This window comes from Eleginops maclovinus, chromosome 22, assembly GCF_036324505.1.
Source record: "Eleginops maclovinus isolate JMC-PN-2008 ecotype Puerto Natales chromosome 22, JC_Emac_rtc_rv5, whole genome shotgun sequence".
NCBI lineage: Eukaryota > Metazoa > Chordata > Actinopteri > Perciformes > Eleginopidae > Eleginops > Eleginops maclovinus.
The window spans coordinates 19325458-19341880 of record NC_086370.1 but is presented as its reverse complement, the minus strand read 5'-3'; the positions used below and the strand labels follow the sequence as shown (position 1 = coordinate 19341880).

General features: G+C 38.3%; 1 protein-coding gene across 1 annotated transcript in view; it reads right to left on the bottom strand.

Moving 5' to 3' along the window:
* LOC134858446 (SLC35A4 upstream open reading frame protein-like) overlaps nucleotides 1–16423 on the bottom strand; it is a 33655-nt gene that overhangs the window by 2064 nt on the left and 15168 nt on the right. The window contains exons 2-3 of the mRNA XM_063874330.1: nucleotides 1178–1290; nucleotides 9–107 (exon numbers count right to left, since the gene is read on the bottom strand). Of these exons, the coding sequence (XP_063730400.1) occupies nucleotides 9–107; nucleotides 1178–1192 (114 nt within the window). The 5' untranslated portion in view covers nucleotides 1193–1290. The remainder of the gene's footprint in view (nucleotides 1–8; nucleotides 108–1177; nucleotides 1291–16423) is intronic.

The following is a 16423-nucleotide window of genomic DNA, read 5'->3' as shown; positions in this document are numbered from 1 at the left end:
AGCCTTACTAGAGGGACACCAGCTTGTATCTCATCCTCCATCCGTTTCTGAATGTCTTCCAGCTGGTCCTTCAGCTCCACCAGGTCCTTGAGCTGGCCCAGAGGACCCTGCACACAGAGACAAACCAACAAACAGGTTACATTTTGTTGACAAGTGTATCCACAAGTGTCATTTAGATTTTATCGTATACTTTCAAAGACATACATAACAGGAAAGACAGTGATACAAGGACAAGGCTCACACACATAAAAAACAAAACAGAACAATAACATAAGTGGTGGGGGGATAGAGTGTCAATCTCATTTTAAGCATTCACATGGTGAAGTATCATGATTTACTGTAAAACATTGATATACTATCATTATTATTATTATTATTATTATTATTATTATTTAACCCTGTTTTAAATGTATTTTCTCACATAGAGCACATTTAAAAATGGTAAACCATTGTAAATTATAAAAGCTTTTATTATTATGACAGAAGATGAAAAATAAATGTGAGTAAAAACTGTATAAGCTAGGGTTAGGGTTATTGTAAATAGGGGATCATTTATCACATAAACGTAAAGCACCTAAAAAAAACACAGTTTACCAAGAAACTTGATGTTATTATTAAGGAAATAAAAACAAATATCTAACCAGTCTATTAGATAATTATGTTGTTTTGTAGTGTATGATGTTTTTGTGATCACTCACTCATTCACAATTATAACATGTATGTAACGTTCATTAAGTTTATCTCTACCAGCAATCATACAAGCACAGCAAGCAAGGCTAACGTTAGCAACAATATATAAATACATATGACTACTTTAGCGATATATTTATATTAGCAGTAAGCCTTATATTCATTCTTTCTTTTAGTATAACTTAAGCTTATACATGTATCAACTGTTTACGACACTGATTATGTTTAAAACATATATCTGATACATCTGGCGTTCTCAAAATTAAATCCATATAGCTAGTTTACACAACTAGCCAAATACTTAGCATTTGGGTTAATGCTAACTAAGCTAAGCTAACCAACACCAGCTACAAACTGTTCCACGTCACAAGCTAGCAATAGCAGCTAACGTTAATGGATGACGGTGGGATGACACTGTAAATTAGGCAGTTTATGATAACATTATATATTGACACGAAAGCAAGGTTAGAAAGTTTAAAACTCCGACCTTGTCATCTGCCATGTTCCACTGTCAGATGCCTATCTTCTTCTTTCTGTTTTTCTTGCTGCTCTGTTTAAAATGAATCATACTGCCCTCCACTGGATACTCATACACATTACCTGAGCAGAATGCAAATGACAGCATATTATTTTATGGCTTACTACATCATGAAAGTGTTTGTGTGGAACAATGTTTCAGCATTATGATAATATGATGAGTCTTCAAAATGTGTTTCCACAGTTAAAACCAGACAGAGTGGACCATAGTTGTAATGTATATTAAGAAAGTATGTGAATGATCAGAAATCAGAATTCCTGTATTAGTATCGCAGCAGATAAAAAAAAGGCAAGCAGTAATAAAGAGTAAGCTAACTTATTAAATGTAGAGAAGAAAAGCATACATTGATAATACATAAAAATAAAGAAATATCAGTATACAACCATGGCTAAAAATGATTAGCAGCAATTAAAAAACTTAGTGACAAGTGCTTGCCAAAGCATCAAAATGCAAATGTTCACAATACTAATATATTCACTAAAATATGAATGCTACCACATACAGCCCTCCATGTATTTTCACTCCAAGCTGAGAGGAAGATGAGGAGAAACAGTCCAATTAACTTATGTTTCTTCTGCAGTCTGAGTCTTTTACTTACTGCTGCTGGAGAGAGAGCATAAGAGAGCACAGCTGATGAGACCCTTAGAATTGAAGTAAATAATTAGAGAGACTGAAGGGTGACATTTCAAGGAAGGAATAAGATACTCATTAATCAGCGCTGAAAATGTGCACTATTTGGTAACCATCACAGCAATCACCCACTGCCTGAAAAGAGTGAAGATACATTGTAAGGAAGCAAGTAAGACAAGTGATTTCCATTAAAAAATATGACACAATTCTAGTAATTAAATGGACTGAGATGCAATTACCTCTTGTTTAATGGCCACATAAAAAAGAGGGATTTGCAGAGACTGTGAAAGTGAGACAAATGGCAAAGCTTGGAGTGACAGGAGGCATGTTTAATATAAATATGGATATAGAAATAATTTAACATAGTTAAAAAAGGGATTGCAATGAAATAGAAAGCTATACTCTAGAAAGAGACTGCTACTTGGCTAAGTTTGAAAGATTGTCGAGACATAATTGACATTTCTTGATTGTTTCTTCTGCAGCACTTTGATTCTCTAAAGAGCCTGAAAGCATTTAATCCTCACATTCAGCTGCAGGAAAGTTAGTCCATTAACCTTTCATTATTGAGGATTTTCACAGAACCCAACCTGACATATTCACCACATAATTTAATGGTCTGTTCAGGGTGGGATAAAACAGACTTTTGCAGTTGCGTGAGATGAAACACCCCACACAGCAGCAATTTAGAGCAGGAGGAAGTGATGGAGGTAAAGCTTCTCTGATCTACAAAGCTGTTGACAGTTTAGGGGAGTTATTGATTTTGGCTGAGGCATATTTGGCTGACTAATCTTTGGATGCCACTGTTGAAGAAAGGTCATTATAGCTGGTGGTGCAACCAACACAGCAAGGTGGAAAGGTGTATTCATATACCATCAACGGAAGGATGTTTATGATTAGACTGTCGGCTTGCATCAAGAAGAAGGATAACAAAATTGCTTCAAATTTGCTTGAAATAAGCAGTGAAATGATTCATTAAATGAACAGCAACAACAATACATCATTTTGACTTTTACAGCTTTGTATATAAAGCTTCATGTATTATTAAACAAGCCCAAAATCATCACATATATAATGAAACGGATTTGTAAAGCTCAAGGCAGTAATTGCAAGACTTGTCTGCAGAAATATCTTTTATAATCAAAGCCCCTCTGCACATCAGCTTCAGGATAAAGGCAGTCTGCTTGGGAGATGTTGAGGATTAAAATCAAACTTTACTTTATAATGAGTGCACTGGGTTCATCTCCCTGTACTATAAATATGAGTTTGCTTTTTACTTTTGCACTAAAGCAGCTAGATAGGCATCACAAGACACTCATCAACTCATTCTCCACACTACCCCATTAAAATAGTTTGGCCTTTTTGTTTTTCTATGTAATATAAATGTAATACAACTTAATTTCATAGGGGGCCCAAGTGTGGACAATAAATACACTTTGAACCTTGGAAAAGACACACTCGATTAACTGAAATGTATTGAAGATGGGAGAAGTGGCTTTAATAAGCATTATTGAGTATGATATGACTAATAGTTATATCATATTCAGCTTCAGCAGCTCCTTCTGAAATACCGTAGTTAGAGGAATTGTAACTACTTTTGAATACTGAAAAGAAAGCATATTGATTCATCCTTTCCTGATTGAAATTGAATGTGACTATAGCTTTCTGAAGAGTTGCAAGATGTGCGGGTTGTTTCTTTCTCATGATTGTACAAAATAATAATAGTGATAAAAAACATGTTTCATAACCCTGCATGACAAGCATTTGTTTTGAATATACTCTAACTTGGGATTCCTACTTTTAAGTTGTTGTATTGGGAGTCCTAACAAAGAGTTAGAGCAGCGGAAAAGGGAGGAATAGAGGCCTACTGTAAGAAATATTTTCGATTGTTTTTTAATACCCGCTGTATAAACAAATTGCTCCCGTTTTTTCACTTTTCACTAACCTGCACACTGCGTCAGGAGAGCTGCAGCTTCTACACTCTGCCCTCGATGTGTGTATAAGATGTATAGATTGGATACATTGTGCTTCTTGTTTTAATGTGCTGCATTGCATAATATTTTATTATGAAACTTATTTCTGATATAAATGCTCTTCACAAATCAAAATGTTAAACCTGGCAGAAGAATTGATGCACGGCTTGGATGTGAAACCCTTTTAGAGTGGCTCAATGTTTATGTGCACTGAGTTGGCTCGCTCTCTCATTAACCTCTGTGTTCAGTATTCAGCGGGCGTTTCCTCTGATGGCTACGGATACCAGTGCACTCAGCTGGCAGACGTGTGATTGGACTTTGTTAAAGGACTGTTTGAAAGTGCATGACTCAGCGTTGTTGAGACAAAATACGGTGCCACCTAAAAATGATATGCAACTAGATTGAGGGAGCATTGCATTAATTAAAATAATGATTATTTGTCCCATTGAACAGACAAATAAGTAAAGCTAGACAATATTGATCTCCTCCATTTGGTAAGAGAGATTTTTCCAGACCTTTGAGATGATACAATAGAAGGTCAATTGTTATTGACTGTGGGGAAATGTATACACTAATCTTTTTCAGACTCCTTCTTAACTGTAGTCTGTTGATTGGCTCTGCAGCATCAAGACATATCTACAAGTAGCTAGGAAGCTGATGGTCCAGTGTAGTCTCTTTTTTAATAAGAAGACTTCTGATATTCAGATGTTTCTGGAAAATGACGCAATGTTTTTGTACACAGGAAAAAAAAGTAAATGTGATTTTATTCAACATACCTGCCTGGACTGGTGAAATGTGTTGGATGGATGCAGAGCTCTATTTAGGGCAATACAGATGCCAACTGGTTTTGACAGCAACCTGATGATAATTTAATGGCATTGCATATCCAATAGGAAACAACTAAATACCCAGAATGCATTGGATTTTCCTATTACTGCAGATATCGGCTAATATAATTGACACATCAGTCACATGTTTCATATAATAGGCAGAGTATATTGTATTGTTAGCTGTAAGAGTCAAGGCATGCAATAATAATGGATTATTTCAATTTCTACTTTGAGTTAAGATGAGCTGGCTGTTTGCCAAAAATAAATTCAATCTGTAGTGTGTGTGTGTGTGTGTGTGTGTGTGTGTGTGTACACATTATGGATGGTTTTGCACAGATTCTACTTATAAGCCAATTAAAGTGTTTAGGCTCTGTTGCTTCCCTGGCAGGCAAGGTAAAGATAGGGAAGTACTGCAGCCTCACTGCACCACTCTGCGGAGATGTGCCAAGGTATGACTGTGTGTGTGTGTGTGTGTGTGTGTGTGTAGTGTGTGTGTGTGTGTGTGTGTGTGTGTGTGTGTGTGTGTGTGTGTGTGTGTGTGTGTATGTATGTGTGTGTGTGTGTGTGTGTGTGTGTGTGTGTGTGTGTGTGTGTGTGTGTGTGTGTGTGTGTGTGTGTCTAGTCAGAGATGAATATGTGCTGTCAGGGATAGTACACTGTCCACAGGGTCAAAGGAATGAGCACCCAACTGAAAGAGTCAAAGGAAAAAACTACATTGTGCAGTTGGGAGTAGTGGAAAGTATAGAAAAGAAACAGGAAGTAAGCAGTGACTCTAAAAGTGGGAAATTCTGAAAGCAGGAGGAGTTGCAGGGCTAAAAGGAGGAGTAAGAATGAGAAAATAGAGAGAGATAATTCTTTTTTGAAAGAGACGAAGTATGGATCCATAATCTCGGTTGGCAGGGCGACTTGTTCCACTTATGTCATTTTTGAATAGGAATCAGGATCTCATATTGAGTTTTGTTGCTTCATTTTGGAATGAAAATAAAACAAAAGATGAATTAATGAATTCAAATTATTCTTCAACATAAGTTTATGAATTTGCAACATAATGATTACATTAAAATAAAGAGATATTTATAGAAACATAAGAAAGTGAAGAAACATTTCCAATTTGATTATGAAATTAAAATGACGGTCTTTCCTTCTGCTTTGACGCTGCATCAGCTTCACCTAAACTCTCTCCATCCCCTCTCTTCCTCTCTGTTTCCATACCCCTCCCTTCATCTCTCTCCTCCTCCTCCTCCTCCTCTTCCTCCTCCTCCTCCACCTCCCCACACACACACTCCCACACAGGGGATGCCTGAATCAGTGGAAGCCCTGATCAGAGTCGTAGGAGTCCCTGGGCTGCTGAGAGCTGGTCTGTGCTCAGCGAACCAAATCAAGCCTCTGCAAAGATCTTCTTAGAAGGTGAAGCCATGCTTTCTGCAGCAACATTTGAAGAGGATTTCTTACAGCCTGTGGACATTACTCAACAGTGGTAAATACAAGGATGCTTCCACCTTATGAAGAAGAAACCTGAAGACTATGAAAGCTATGTGAAGATGCGTTTAACAAATGTAAAGCTTCAAACTCTTTGAAAGCTTGCAGAAAATCGCTTTTGAAGAAAGTTGGACCCATCAGACTAATGGGATTTTCCCTTGGGATTCACAAGGGAGGGTGCAGTCTGGCTAAATATATGAGATGCATCCCAAAAAGGAAGAGTTTTCTTCAGCTGTTGACGGGAGATCCCCAAGCTAATTGATTAATTTTACCAAAATCGAGCCACAGGACAATGGCTGGTCTGGACTTGAGGGGTCAGGGGTTAGGGCTGGGCATGCCAGTGATCGGGATGCCAGCCAGTTCCATCATAACGGCCGTGCAGCACAGGGACTACTCCGCCGGAGTCTGGCTGCGCAGGAAGGACAAACTGGAACATGTAAGTTCTGCGTACTGGAGCTCGGGTCTGAGAAACAGATGGTGGAAAGCTGAGATGTTAAGAAACAAATGAGGGAGCTAAAATGTTGGACCCTGATCATTTCAGTAAAAAATGAGTATTCCAGAAATGGTTTATGACAACATATTACATCCTCTGATCTACGAGGTTATGGAATAGGAAGTGAAAAAGTTGTGTATGATTTGTTTTTAGTCCAATCTCACATTCATGCATTTTTCTCCGCTCGCAAACACTAAAGGTTTAATTGATTGGATAAAAAAGTAGATCAGAATGGGTTTTGGCAGATAAATTTGATATCTGAGATTACATTGATAACGGTCATGTTGAAATGAAAGGTGAAAGTTTCCTACCTGCGTTTTGCAAGTGCTGGGAAATCTGGCTTTTTTTGGCTGGTTCTTATATTAGTGAGAGGATTTGAGGTTGTTCTTTATTTTATATCATTTTGAAATTAATATATTAGTTTTTTTACTGTTCACATTTGTACAAGTACTTCATGTATTTATAATAATGAATTAAATTAAAACAATTGTAAGATAGTTGGCATATCACTACATGTTATATTTTCCCATTCAAACAATCAAACAGTAGACCTTTTCAGTCAGGCACACAGTTTCTAAATGTTTGATGATGTGGGAGATCCCCTGTTGTTGCTGGAGGGACAAGCTGTTTCTCACCCAAACACTCGCAACGCTGTGCTTTTCATTCCTTATTTTTTCAATAACAACAATTCCATCTGTGTTATTATAAAGCGCTGTAAGGATCTTGCACTCAAAAAAGTATCAGCATGCTACACAGGGCTCTTAGGTGTAGACATTTAGCGTCGGGGAAAGGAATGGAAAAGGTGTGTGTTGAATATTTGATGTTGGAGAGGCACAGTGCCACGTCCAGAGAGCTGCTCTCAGTCTGCACAACCAGGGACGATGAATCAGCCTGTCCCCTTTCTGCAGACCTAAACACTCACACAGCAATATTTAGCATAAATTAGCACAAATGCAAAAGCTATGGTCTTTGTGCAGTTAGTTAACAATCTGAAAATCTGTGTATGGGGTGTGTTTGCAACATCTGACTTTCTTTCAAGACACAAAAAAAGTCATTATTGTGTAGAAAAAGATTCAGTCTACACAAACAGTACACCTAACAGCAGAGCCAGAGTTACCCAGCTGCCAAAGAGGATAAATGGGGAGTTTGGAGGAGGATGAGATAGGAAATCGAAAAACAAAGTGCTTCAGGCCGTTTGATTACCGCTGTTGAAGCAACGTGATTTAAGTCAGAAGTTCAGCATCAACTTCAAAATCAGAGTCTTGGGAAGCCCTGAAGTTAAGGGCCACAAAAAGAGGAACACTTGTCATCTGAATGTTTTTATTCCTTTAAGTCTAAACTGATTGCCTCTTAAAGCCTTGTTTTTCTCTGAAATCTAAAAACTCTCTTGTCTTAGATAACCGGGGCTTTCTCAATATGAAAGATACAAAGTGAATTGCTTCAATCAGCTTTTATGATGAATATAACTGCAATAACTAGCAGTGGTGAGGAAATACAGCTGGAATCGTTTGTGAGAATACAAGGCTTTACATCAAGGACTCTAACTGATTGGTTAAATCAGTGAGGCTTTTTTGGTGTAACTAACAACCAAAATGGGTTCAAAACCGCAGAAAAGTTGACAAATATAAGAGAAATGTGTTGCAAATCTTTGGACGTCAGAAAAGCTAGATCAAAATATGACAATGTAACAAATGCAAGACTAAAACTCAACAATCTGATAACTAATTTACCTATCAGAAAATGATATGCAGCTTACATAGTGAACTTAAAACATTCTTGGACTTCTTTAAACACCAAGTTGTGCGCCTGCCTTCTGTTGTGACTTGCTGATAGTTATTGGACTTTCCTGTTACATGAACCTATGCTGACCGATTGATTTCATCTAATGTGCAGCATTGTTACTGCGGCTGCTTTTCTAAATATGTGTTAAGTGCATCTAAGTGGATGTATTGCCTCCAGGAGTCTTCGGTTAATGGTTGTATGTATACTTAGATTTAATGTTAGGATTGTTCTGTACTTTGTAGTCACTAATGATAGCTTGTAATTCAACAGCTTGGTTTTCAAGTGCACATTGCAATGAGGGAAGTCAATCCAAAGCGTGTACACTATATGCTCTTAGGATGGCAGAATCCAGCATGCTGCATTTTAAATTTCATGGTGGCTGTGCTGATGTGTGGACCCAGGTCTGTGGGAATATTGGTCCAAACTGGAAGCAAATCAGGCTTTCTCTCCTGGAAATAAAGTAGTCTAATAATGAGAGTCAAGGATTAGTTGTATATTTAACTCTGCTCAAAGACTCAGTCATGTATGCATTTTTATTTTTAAATATATGTTGTGAACATTCAGCACATAGACTTTTGCTTTATCCATTTTCCTGGCTCTTTTTTGATGTTGAAAGCCAAACTGGCAAACGGAAAGGTCTTTATCCATTCAGGATTAAAGGCCGACCACAGATACAAATAAAGAAGTTGTAATTTACATGATAAATAGTTCACTTTAAAAGAAACAAAAACATGTGCAGGGCTAAAACACAAGTCATTTTATGCAGCAGTATCAACATGTCTTTCGATTTCTCAAATATATTTAAATGAATTTCAAAAACGTTATGCAGTATGAATCAAATAACCCAGGAGGATTATGTCTTTTGGCTGAACCAGCCAATTAAATACAAAATCAAGGTCCTTCCTTACCTCTGTGGGGGAAAAAACCTAAAAACATCCCATATTTCCATAAAACACTCTTTCCCATTGATATACAACATTGCCCTTGATAGTCCGTTTTACCCAGAGATACTAACAGGATGCTATGGCTCCCAAACTTTAAACTAAAGGAGGGGATTCAGAACAACACTTGAATGATTCTGATTAATTTGTAAGAAATCTGATGGTGCCAAGCTATCACGATTCAGGTTAGCAAACCTCAAGGCCAAGGTTTTCCAACAATCTGATCCCTGAATTAATCATGATTGACAAATGTATAGCTTCTCATGGTTAATACTTTAATATGTAATATTGTCAAACCATGCTGAATCCACAGCACTACCTCTGTCTAGAAACAATGCCTCAGTTTGAGATGATCAAGATAAGAATAACAGTTTTGCAGTGGACACATATTCCTTTAAAACTCTAGATTAACTATAAATCATGGCATATTTTCAGGCATTGAACAAACACAGTGTTTTGTTTTTGGAGAACATCTGTCCCATTGTTACATTTCATAGCTACAGATACCTTTGATTAAAGATGGTTACGCCATAAAAAAACCTGCTTCAATGCTGCTGTTCTCTTTGATTGAACTAATCTCTGTCCATCATCCCCGTTATTCAGCAAAGACCAGGCTTTATCTCCACTTTCAAAGCTGCACACACCTGACTTTTTCAGCTACAGACGTACATGTTCTCATTTTCGTAATCCTAGTTTATCTGACAGCTATTCAGCAGGAGGAAGTACTCACCTTAAGCTTTGTGTAACTGTCTCACAACACTCCCACTTATAGACATTTAAACGCTTCCTTATAACGCTGTGAGGTAGCTTTCATCTTGAAATAAGACGTTCCAGTGTTATCGTTTCCCCTTCTTCGACATGGAGTACTACATCCCTGTCAGTGTGATTGGTTAATTAAGGGTGTTTTCCCCTTACCCATTAGACAGGATGTTCACTCTCAGTGTGATACATGGAAGACAGCCAGTGAAGAAAAGGCAGTAAAAGGAGAGAGGACACTCTTTAATGCCTGCAGGGGCTGATTTAAGTTAGCTCAGGTCGTAAATATAGAACTTTTGGGTCCTTTTTTTCCGAAAGTACATGTAGGAAGTAATATCTTCATTAATTTTGTGAGTGGGATATGTTGCTGGTGGGACTGCAATCATATTTTATAGTCAGAAAAACAGCTAAATGGAGTGATTTACGAAGAGTGTTCAATACTAAGTTCCAATTAAATTAATGCTTGTGGTTTTTGGCTCCTTGTCTGACAGCTTGGCAGCATTGCAACATTGTGCCCGGGCTTCTGGCTTTAATTAAAGTTTTTATCCATCCTTCTGTTTACTGCTACAAATGTGTGATGCTGCAGCTGTTCAGACATTTTAAAAATGACGATTCACTGGCTGTCATCTGCTAAACCAAATCACCAAAATTGATGACAGGTATCAACACTCTAACCTCCCTTACTGCTTTTTTTTTTGTCAGCTTGAAGTTGTCACTTCAGCTACTGGAGTGAGAAACTATCATCTGTGAATCACTGTGTTTGGCATGAAAGTCCATCTGCAGTGAAGAAGTGCTTGTGAAAAAAGTGTCATATGGCACATTGAAATACGGTTTAAAAAAAGTAGAAGTATCAAGACCGCAACGAAAGCATATTGTATACAAACAAGTCCTGCTTTCTATATTGTCCTCAAATACTCTTACATATTAAAAGTAGAAGGTCCCATCGGGTACAATAGCCCTTTGAGAGTTCTACAGTATGTCATGTTTCATATACTGTCAGTTTATTATGACTGATGTATTCATGTGGAAGCAGCGTTTTATTGTCTGGTTGAGGTGGAGCTCATTTTAACTGCTTTGGTAACACTTTTCCTTATCCCCAATTGTTGCATTTATATGCATAATATACACATTTAAGAACTCAACATAATTCTTCCACAATGCAGCTTTATTGACATTTGCAGATGTTTACCAATATTTAGCATTCATTGTAATATATAGTCATTCATGCCTTGTCATTTGCCTTCCCGTCACCCACAGAGGCTTTAGGGAGGATCAGTGTAGCCTATAGATTACTGTATAGCGTATAGTTGTTGGGTAATTACACCTTCAGAACAGTAGAGAGAGCTGTTTCATAATATTACAAAGGTTTTGTGCACACATCTGACAGTCTGTGTGCAGTTGGGTGCCACACAGACAGAAACCACACTAATAAACACTAACCTCCTCATCATTTTTTCTAATTTCATACCTCACCAGGATCCAAGGTGGTTTTTCAGTCTCCAAAATGTGGGTTTTAAGTCTCCTTTTGATTCTGATCATTTAATTGACTGTTATACAGTGGGGCAAAAAAGTATTTAGTCAGCCACCAATTGTGCAAGTTCTCCCATTTAAAAAGATGAGAGAGGCCTGTAATTTTTATCATAGGTACACTTCAACTATGAGAGACAGAATGAGAAAACAAAATCCAGGAAATCACATTGTCTGATTTTTAATGAATTAATTGGTAAATTCCTCGGTAAAATAAGTATTTGGTCACCTACAAACAAGCAAGATTTCTGGCTCTCACAGACCTGTAACTTCTTCTTTAAGAGGCTCCTCTGTCCTCCACTCGTTACCTGTATTAATGGCACCTTTTTGAACCCGTTATCAGTATAAAAGACACCTGTCCACAACCTCAAACAGTCATACTCCAAACTCCACTATGGCCAAGACCAAAGAGCTGTCAAAGGAGACCAGAGACAAAATTGTAGACCTGCACCAGGCTGGGAAAACTGAATCTGCAATAGGTAAGCAGCTTGGTGTGAAGAAATCAACTGTGGGAGCAATTATTAGAAAATGGAAGACATACAAGACCACTGCTAATCTCCCTCGATCTGGGGCTCCACGCAAGATCTCACCCCGTGGGGTCAAAATGATCACAAGAACGGTGAGCAAAAATCCCAGAACCACACGGGGGGACCTAGTGAATGACCTGCAGAGAGCTGGGACCAAAGTAACAGAGGCTACCATCAGTAACACACTACGCCGCCAGGGACTTAAATCCTGCAGTTCCAGACGTGTCCCGCTGCTTAAGCCAGTACATGTCCAGGCCCATCTGAAGTTTGCTAGAGGGCATTTGGATGATCCAGAAGAGGATTGGGAGAATGTCATATGGTCAGATGAAACCAAAATCGAACTTTTTGGTAAAAACTCAACTCGTCGTGTTTGGAGGAGAAAGAATGCAGAGTTGCATCCAAAGAACACCATACCTACTGTGAAGCATGGGGGTGGAAACATCATGCTTTGGGGCTGTTTTTCTGCAAAGGGACCAGGACGACTGATCCGTGTAAAGGAAAGAATGAATGGGGCCATGTATCGTGAGATTTTGAGTGAAAACCTCCTTCCATCAGCAAGGGCACTGAAGATGAAGCGTGGCTGGGTCTTTCAGCATGACAATGATCCCAAACACACCACCAGGGCAACGAAGGAGTGGCTTCGTAAGAAGCATTTCAAGGTCCTGGAGTGGCCTAGCCAGTCTCCAGATCTCAACCCCATAGAAAATCTTTGGAGGGAGTTGAAAGTCCGTGTTGCCCAGCGACAGCCCCAAAACATCACTGCTTTAGAGGAGATCTGCATGGAGGAATGGGCCAAAATACCAGCAACAGTGTGTGAAAACCTTGTGAAGACTTACAGAAAACGTTTGACCTCTGTCATTGCCAACAAAGGGTATTCAACAAAGTATTGAGATGAACTTTTGTTATTGACCAAATACTTATTTTCCACAATCATTTGAACATAAATTCTTTTCTTTTTTTCTCATTCTGTCTCTCATAGTTGAAGTATACCTATGATAAAAATTACAGGCCTCTCTCATATTTTTAAATGGGAGAACTTGCACAATTGGTGGCTGACTAAATAGTTTTTTGCCCCACTGTATATTGTGTGGCATCTCAGCCTCCACGCATGTGCTTTATTTTTAGTCTCACAATCTCTAGGCACACAACCACATGCCGAGACAGATTAATGGCGAGAATCCACTGGAAGCCATGCTCGTTCTTCTTCATGAGGTGAACTAATTAGGCAATTAGCTGAAACTCATTAGACTCAAAGACAAGTTATTTTAGTGGAAAAAGTGTTACATGAGTGTGATCGCAGGGGGCTCAGTGATTTGTGAAATAGAAATGTCATCGAAATGTCAGAGGGATTATAATTTGTTTGGTTTAATCGCTACAGGTTTAATAAAGAAGCTCAGAAAAAAATAATCTAATTTGGTATTCCTGTAAACCTAGTGTCTTGATTTATAGGAATGTGTTGTATTGAATTTCCCAGAAAACAATTCCCTGCTTATGGTTGTAATATTGGAAGCTCCTCTCACTGCTCAGACGTGTTTAATAAAGCGGATGGAGCACAGCTACATAGCGCTCTATCCATTACCACTTCATGCCTTTTATTGCAACGTCTCCTCTTTACCAACGGTTGTGTGTATTGGGTTTCAACGTGTTTGCTGACTGTGATTATTCACAAAGATATGCTTTTGAGCTGTCGGTTCAGGGAGCTGTTCTGATGCAAGATGAATTCCAGTCAGCATGGAGTACTATTTATTTATCACAATATATCTAATGTTTTCATTCAGAGCAAACTAATAAACATACAGGTAAGAAGCTCAGTTATAATATTCAGGTTAGGTTAGATTATTTATTTGTACTTGTAGGTAGATAAAAAGAAAAGACATCCTTCGTGATAGACGTTTCAAAGAACACAGAAAACCGACACATTCCAGACACATTAAAAACAACCAGAACAAACAGGATGATTCAACCTCTCAGCTATGTTGATTCTTCCCAAGAACTCCAAACAAATCTGAGTCATTTCATGTTGATTAGCCTTTGAGAACATGTCCTTTTCATACTGGGCTGAATTAGGCTGTATTAGGTTAAGCAACACCTGTTATAGACTTCCAGGAATAGGTCAATATTTGAGAAGATTACTGGTATGTTTCCAAATATATAGTTAATGTACAAATTGTGCAGGAAATGAAAGCAAGATGAAGCGTGAAACATTTTTAGACAACTTGTGCATCTGTCCCATCAATCCAATTAAAAGTCCTCCTGAGATCGTGTACTAAACTGATTTTAAAGCCATCAGTGTGTTTCCTGTAATAAACCACCGCCTGGTGCAGAGAGATCTTCTGCTTGTGCAAAATAGTCAAAATCACATCAACAGCTGATGTTGTTTCCACGCTGTCACGATTTAACAGGAAATCCCACAGAAACTGTAAGTGCTATATAGCTTGCTACATTTTTATTTTCTGCATGCCTTGTTGGCTATATATTTCTTTCATTTTAATTGCAATTGTGTGTATCACTATGTCCCAATTATATTAAAGTATATCTGATCCTTCCTGGAGTAACCCCCTGGCTTCTTCATTGTGACCGTCACAAGAATGATTTTAGGTTTAAATGAACACGGAAAGTTACCCAAAATCCTTCTGTGGAAAAAGTGCACCTGTTTCATTTCTGCCCATTGTCTTTATAGAGTCTATGATTAGCATTGGTCTAAATACCAAAAGGAAATTGTGATATATTGAGGACTCTCAGTACTCAAAGAGTTAGAAAAGATAAAGCCAAGAAAATATGAATACAAAATAAATAGTGCGCCTTGCCTAACTGAGACGGGGTTAAAGTGATCATACCCTGTCCTGTCAGTTAGTGCTGTGTCGAGATGCATGTTGTATTAACAGGAAGAGGAAATGACAGTGGCACTAACTTGTTTGGTTGTCATTTTGACCAATACAAATAAGTAAACCACATTCCTCGACACTTATATCTGACATTTATTCCAAGCACTTTCGGGGCTGTACAGCTTGAGTTGGAGAATCAAAATCTGGGAAATATTGCACCAAAACATCCAAGCACAGCAGGAAGCTGAAGAGTACCACAAAAACACATCAGCATGCTGCCTGACTTTAACGGTGTTAGCTGACACTGACCAGAGGGAGGCAGCAGCTTCACCTTTAATGAAGAGCAGCATCTGATGGACCCCCCACCACCGCCAAGGACATGCCAAAGCAGAGCTGCAGCTGACACTGGAATACAGGCTGAGAAATAACCTGACCCAGTTGTTTAAACCCACACACACAAAGTCACACACTATCAATTTAAGACAACAAAGCCCCCCTTCATTATGTGTTGTGATTGTGTGCACTGCCAAGTCAGCCATAAAATCACAGTTCTGCACTGCAACACAGTTATTCAAACTTCTACATATGGATGGCGGAGATGAGTGCTGATGCATCCTTAACAGCTGAGACAAACACCACCCTTTTTTTGTGTGTGCAGAGAAACTGACACATCCTACACTTGGAAATACCAGAACAGCATAATATTAGCCTCTTATTTCTGTTCATAGGGACTATATTAGAAGCTCCTGGCTTAGAAGTGTGCGTGAAATGTATTTTATTTGTTGCATCTTTATTTATAGTCAGTTATTTGCTACTGTAAATCCCCTCTGATGTGAAGCACAAAGACACACACACACACACATTTCTCAGTTCTGAGGCAGTCACAGCCGGGAGAAATTAATCAGCCAGAGAAATGATCGCCTTTGAGGGTCTAAGCTGCTAATGTCAATATATATTATACATTACATCAATGGGATTAATGTGTTAGGATTGAACGCCTCTTAGATTTGCACTTTTAAATCCACCTTTTGGCAATCCAGAGTGATTACACAGAGTAAGGGTTAGGATAATCAAAGAGGGTTATATTGATTACTTTCTTCCTACTGTTGGATTGAACAAGAAGAATATCCCATAATGTAGATGAGCAGTTCAGCAAGCATCACAATCTTCATCATCCTTGTGGCCTTGCAAGTGATTTGTGGAAGTTGGCTGTCATGTTAAGTGTAAATTACAGAAATAATGTGTGTTTATTGCCAATGCCAAGTCACCTTAAGCTAGAAGGTAATATGCTACTGGAGGGTGCTCCATAAAAGACAAAGACATGTAGAAGAGCTCAACAATGGAAAACCAAAGCCTCTTTCTTCTATTATTTAACATTATCTTCTTAATTTTTGCATTTACACAATTGAGTTTAACTATTAAAGCAAATTAATGA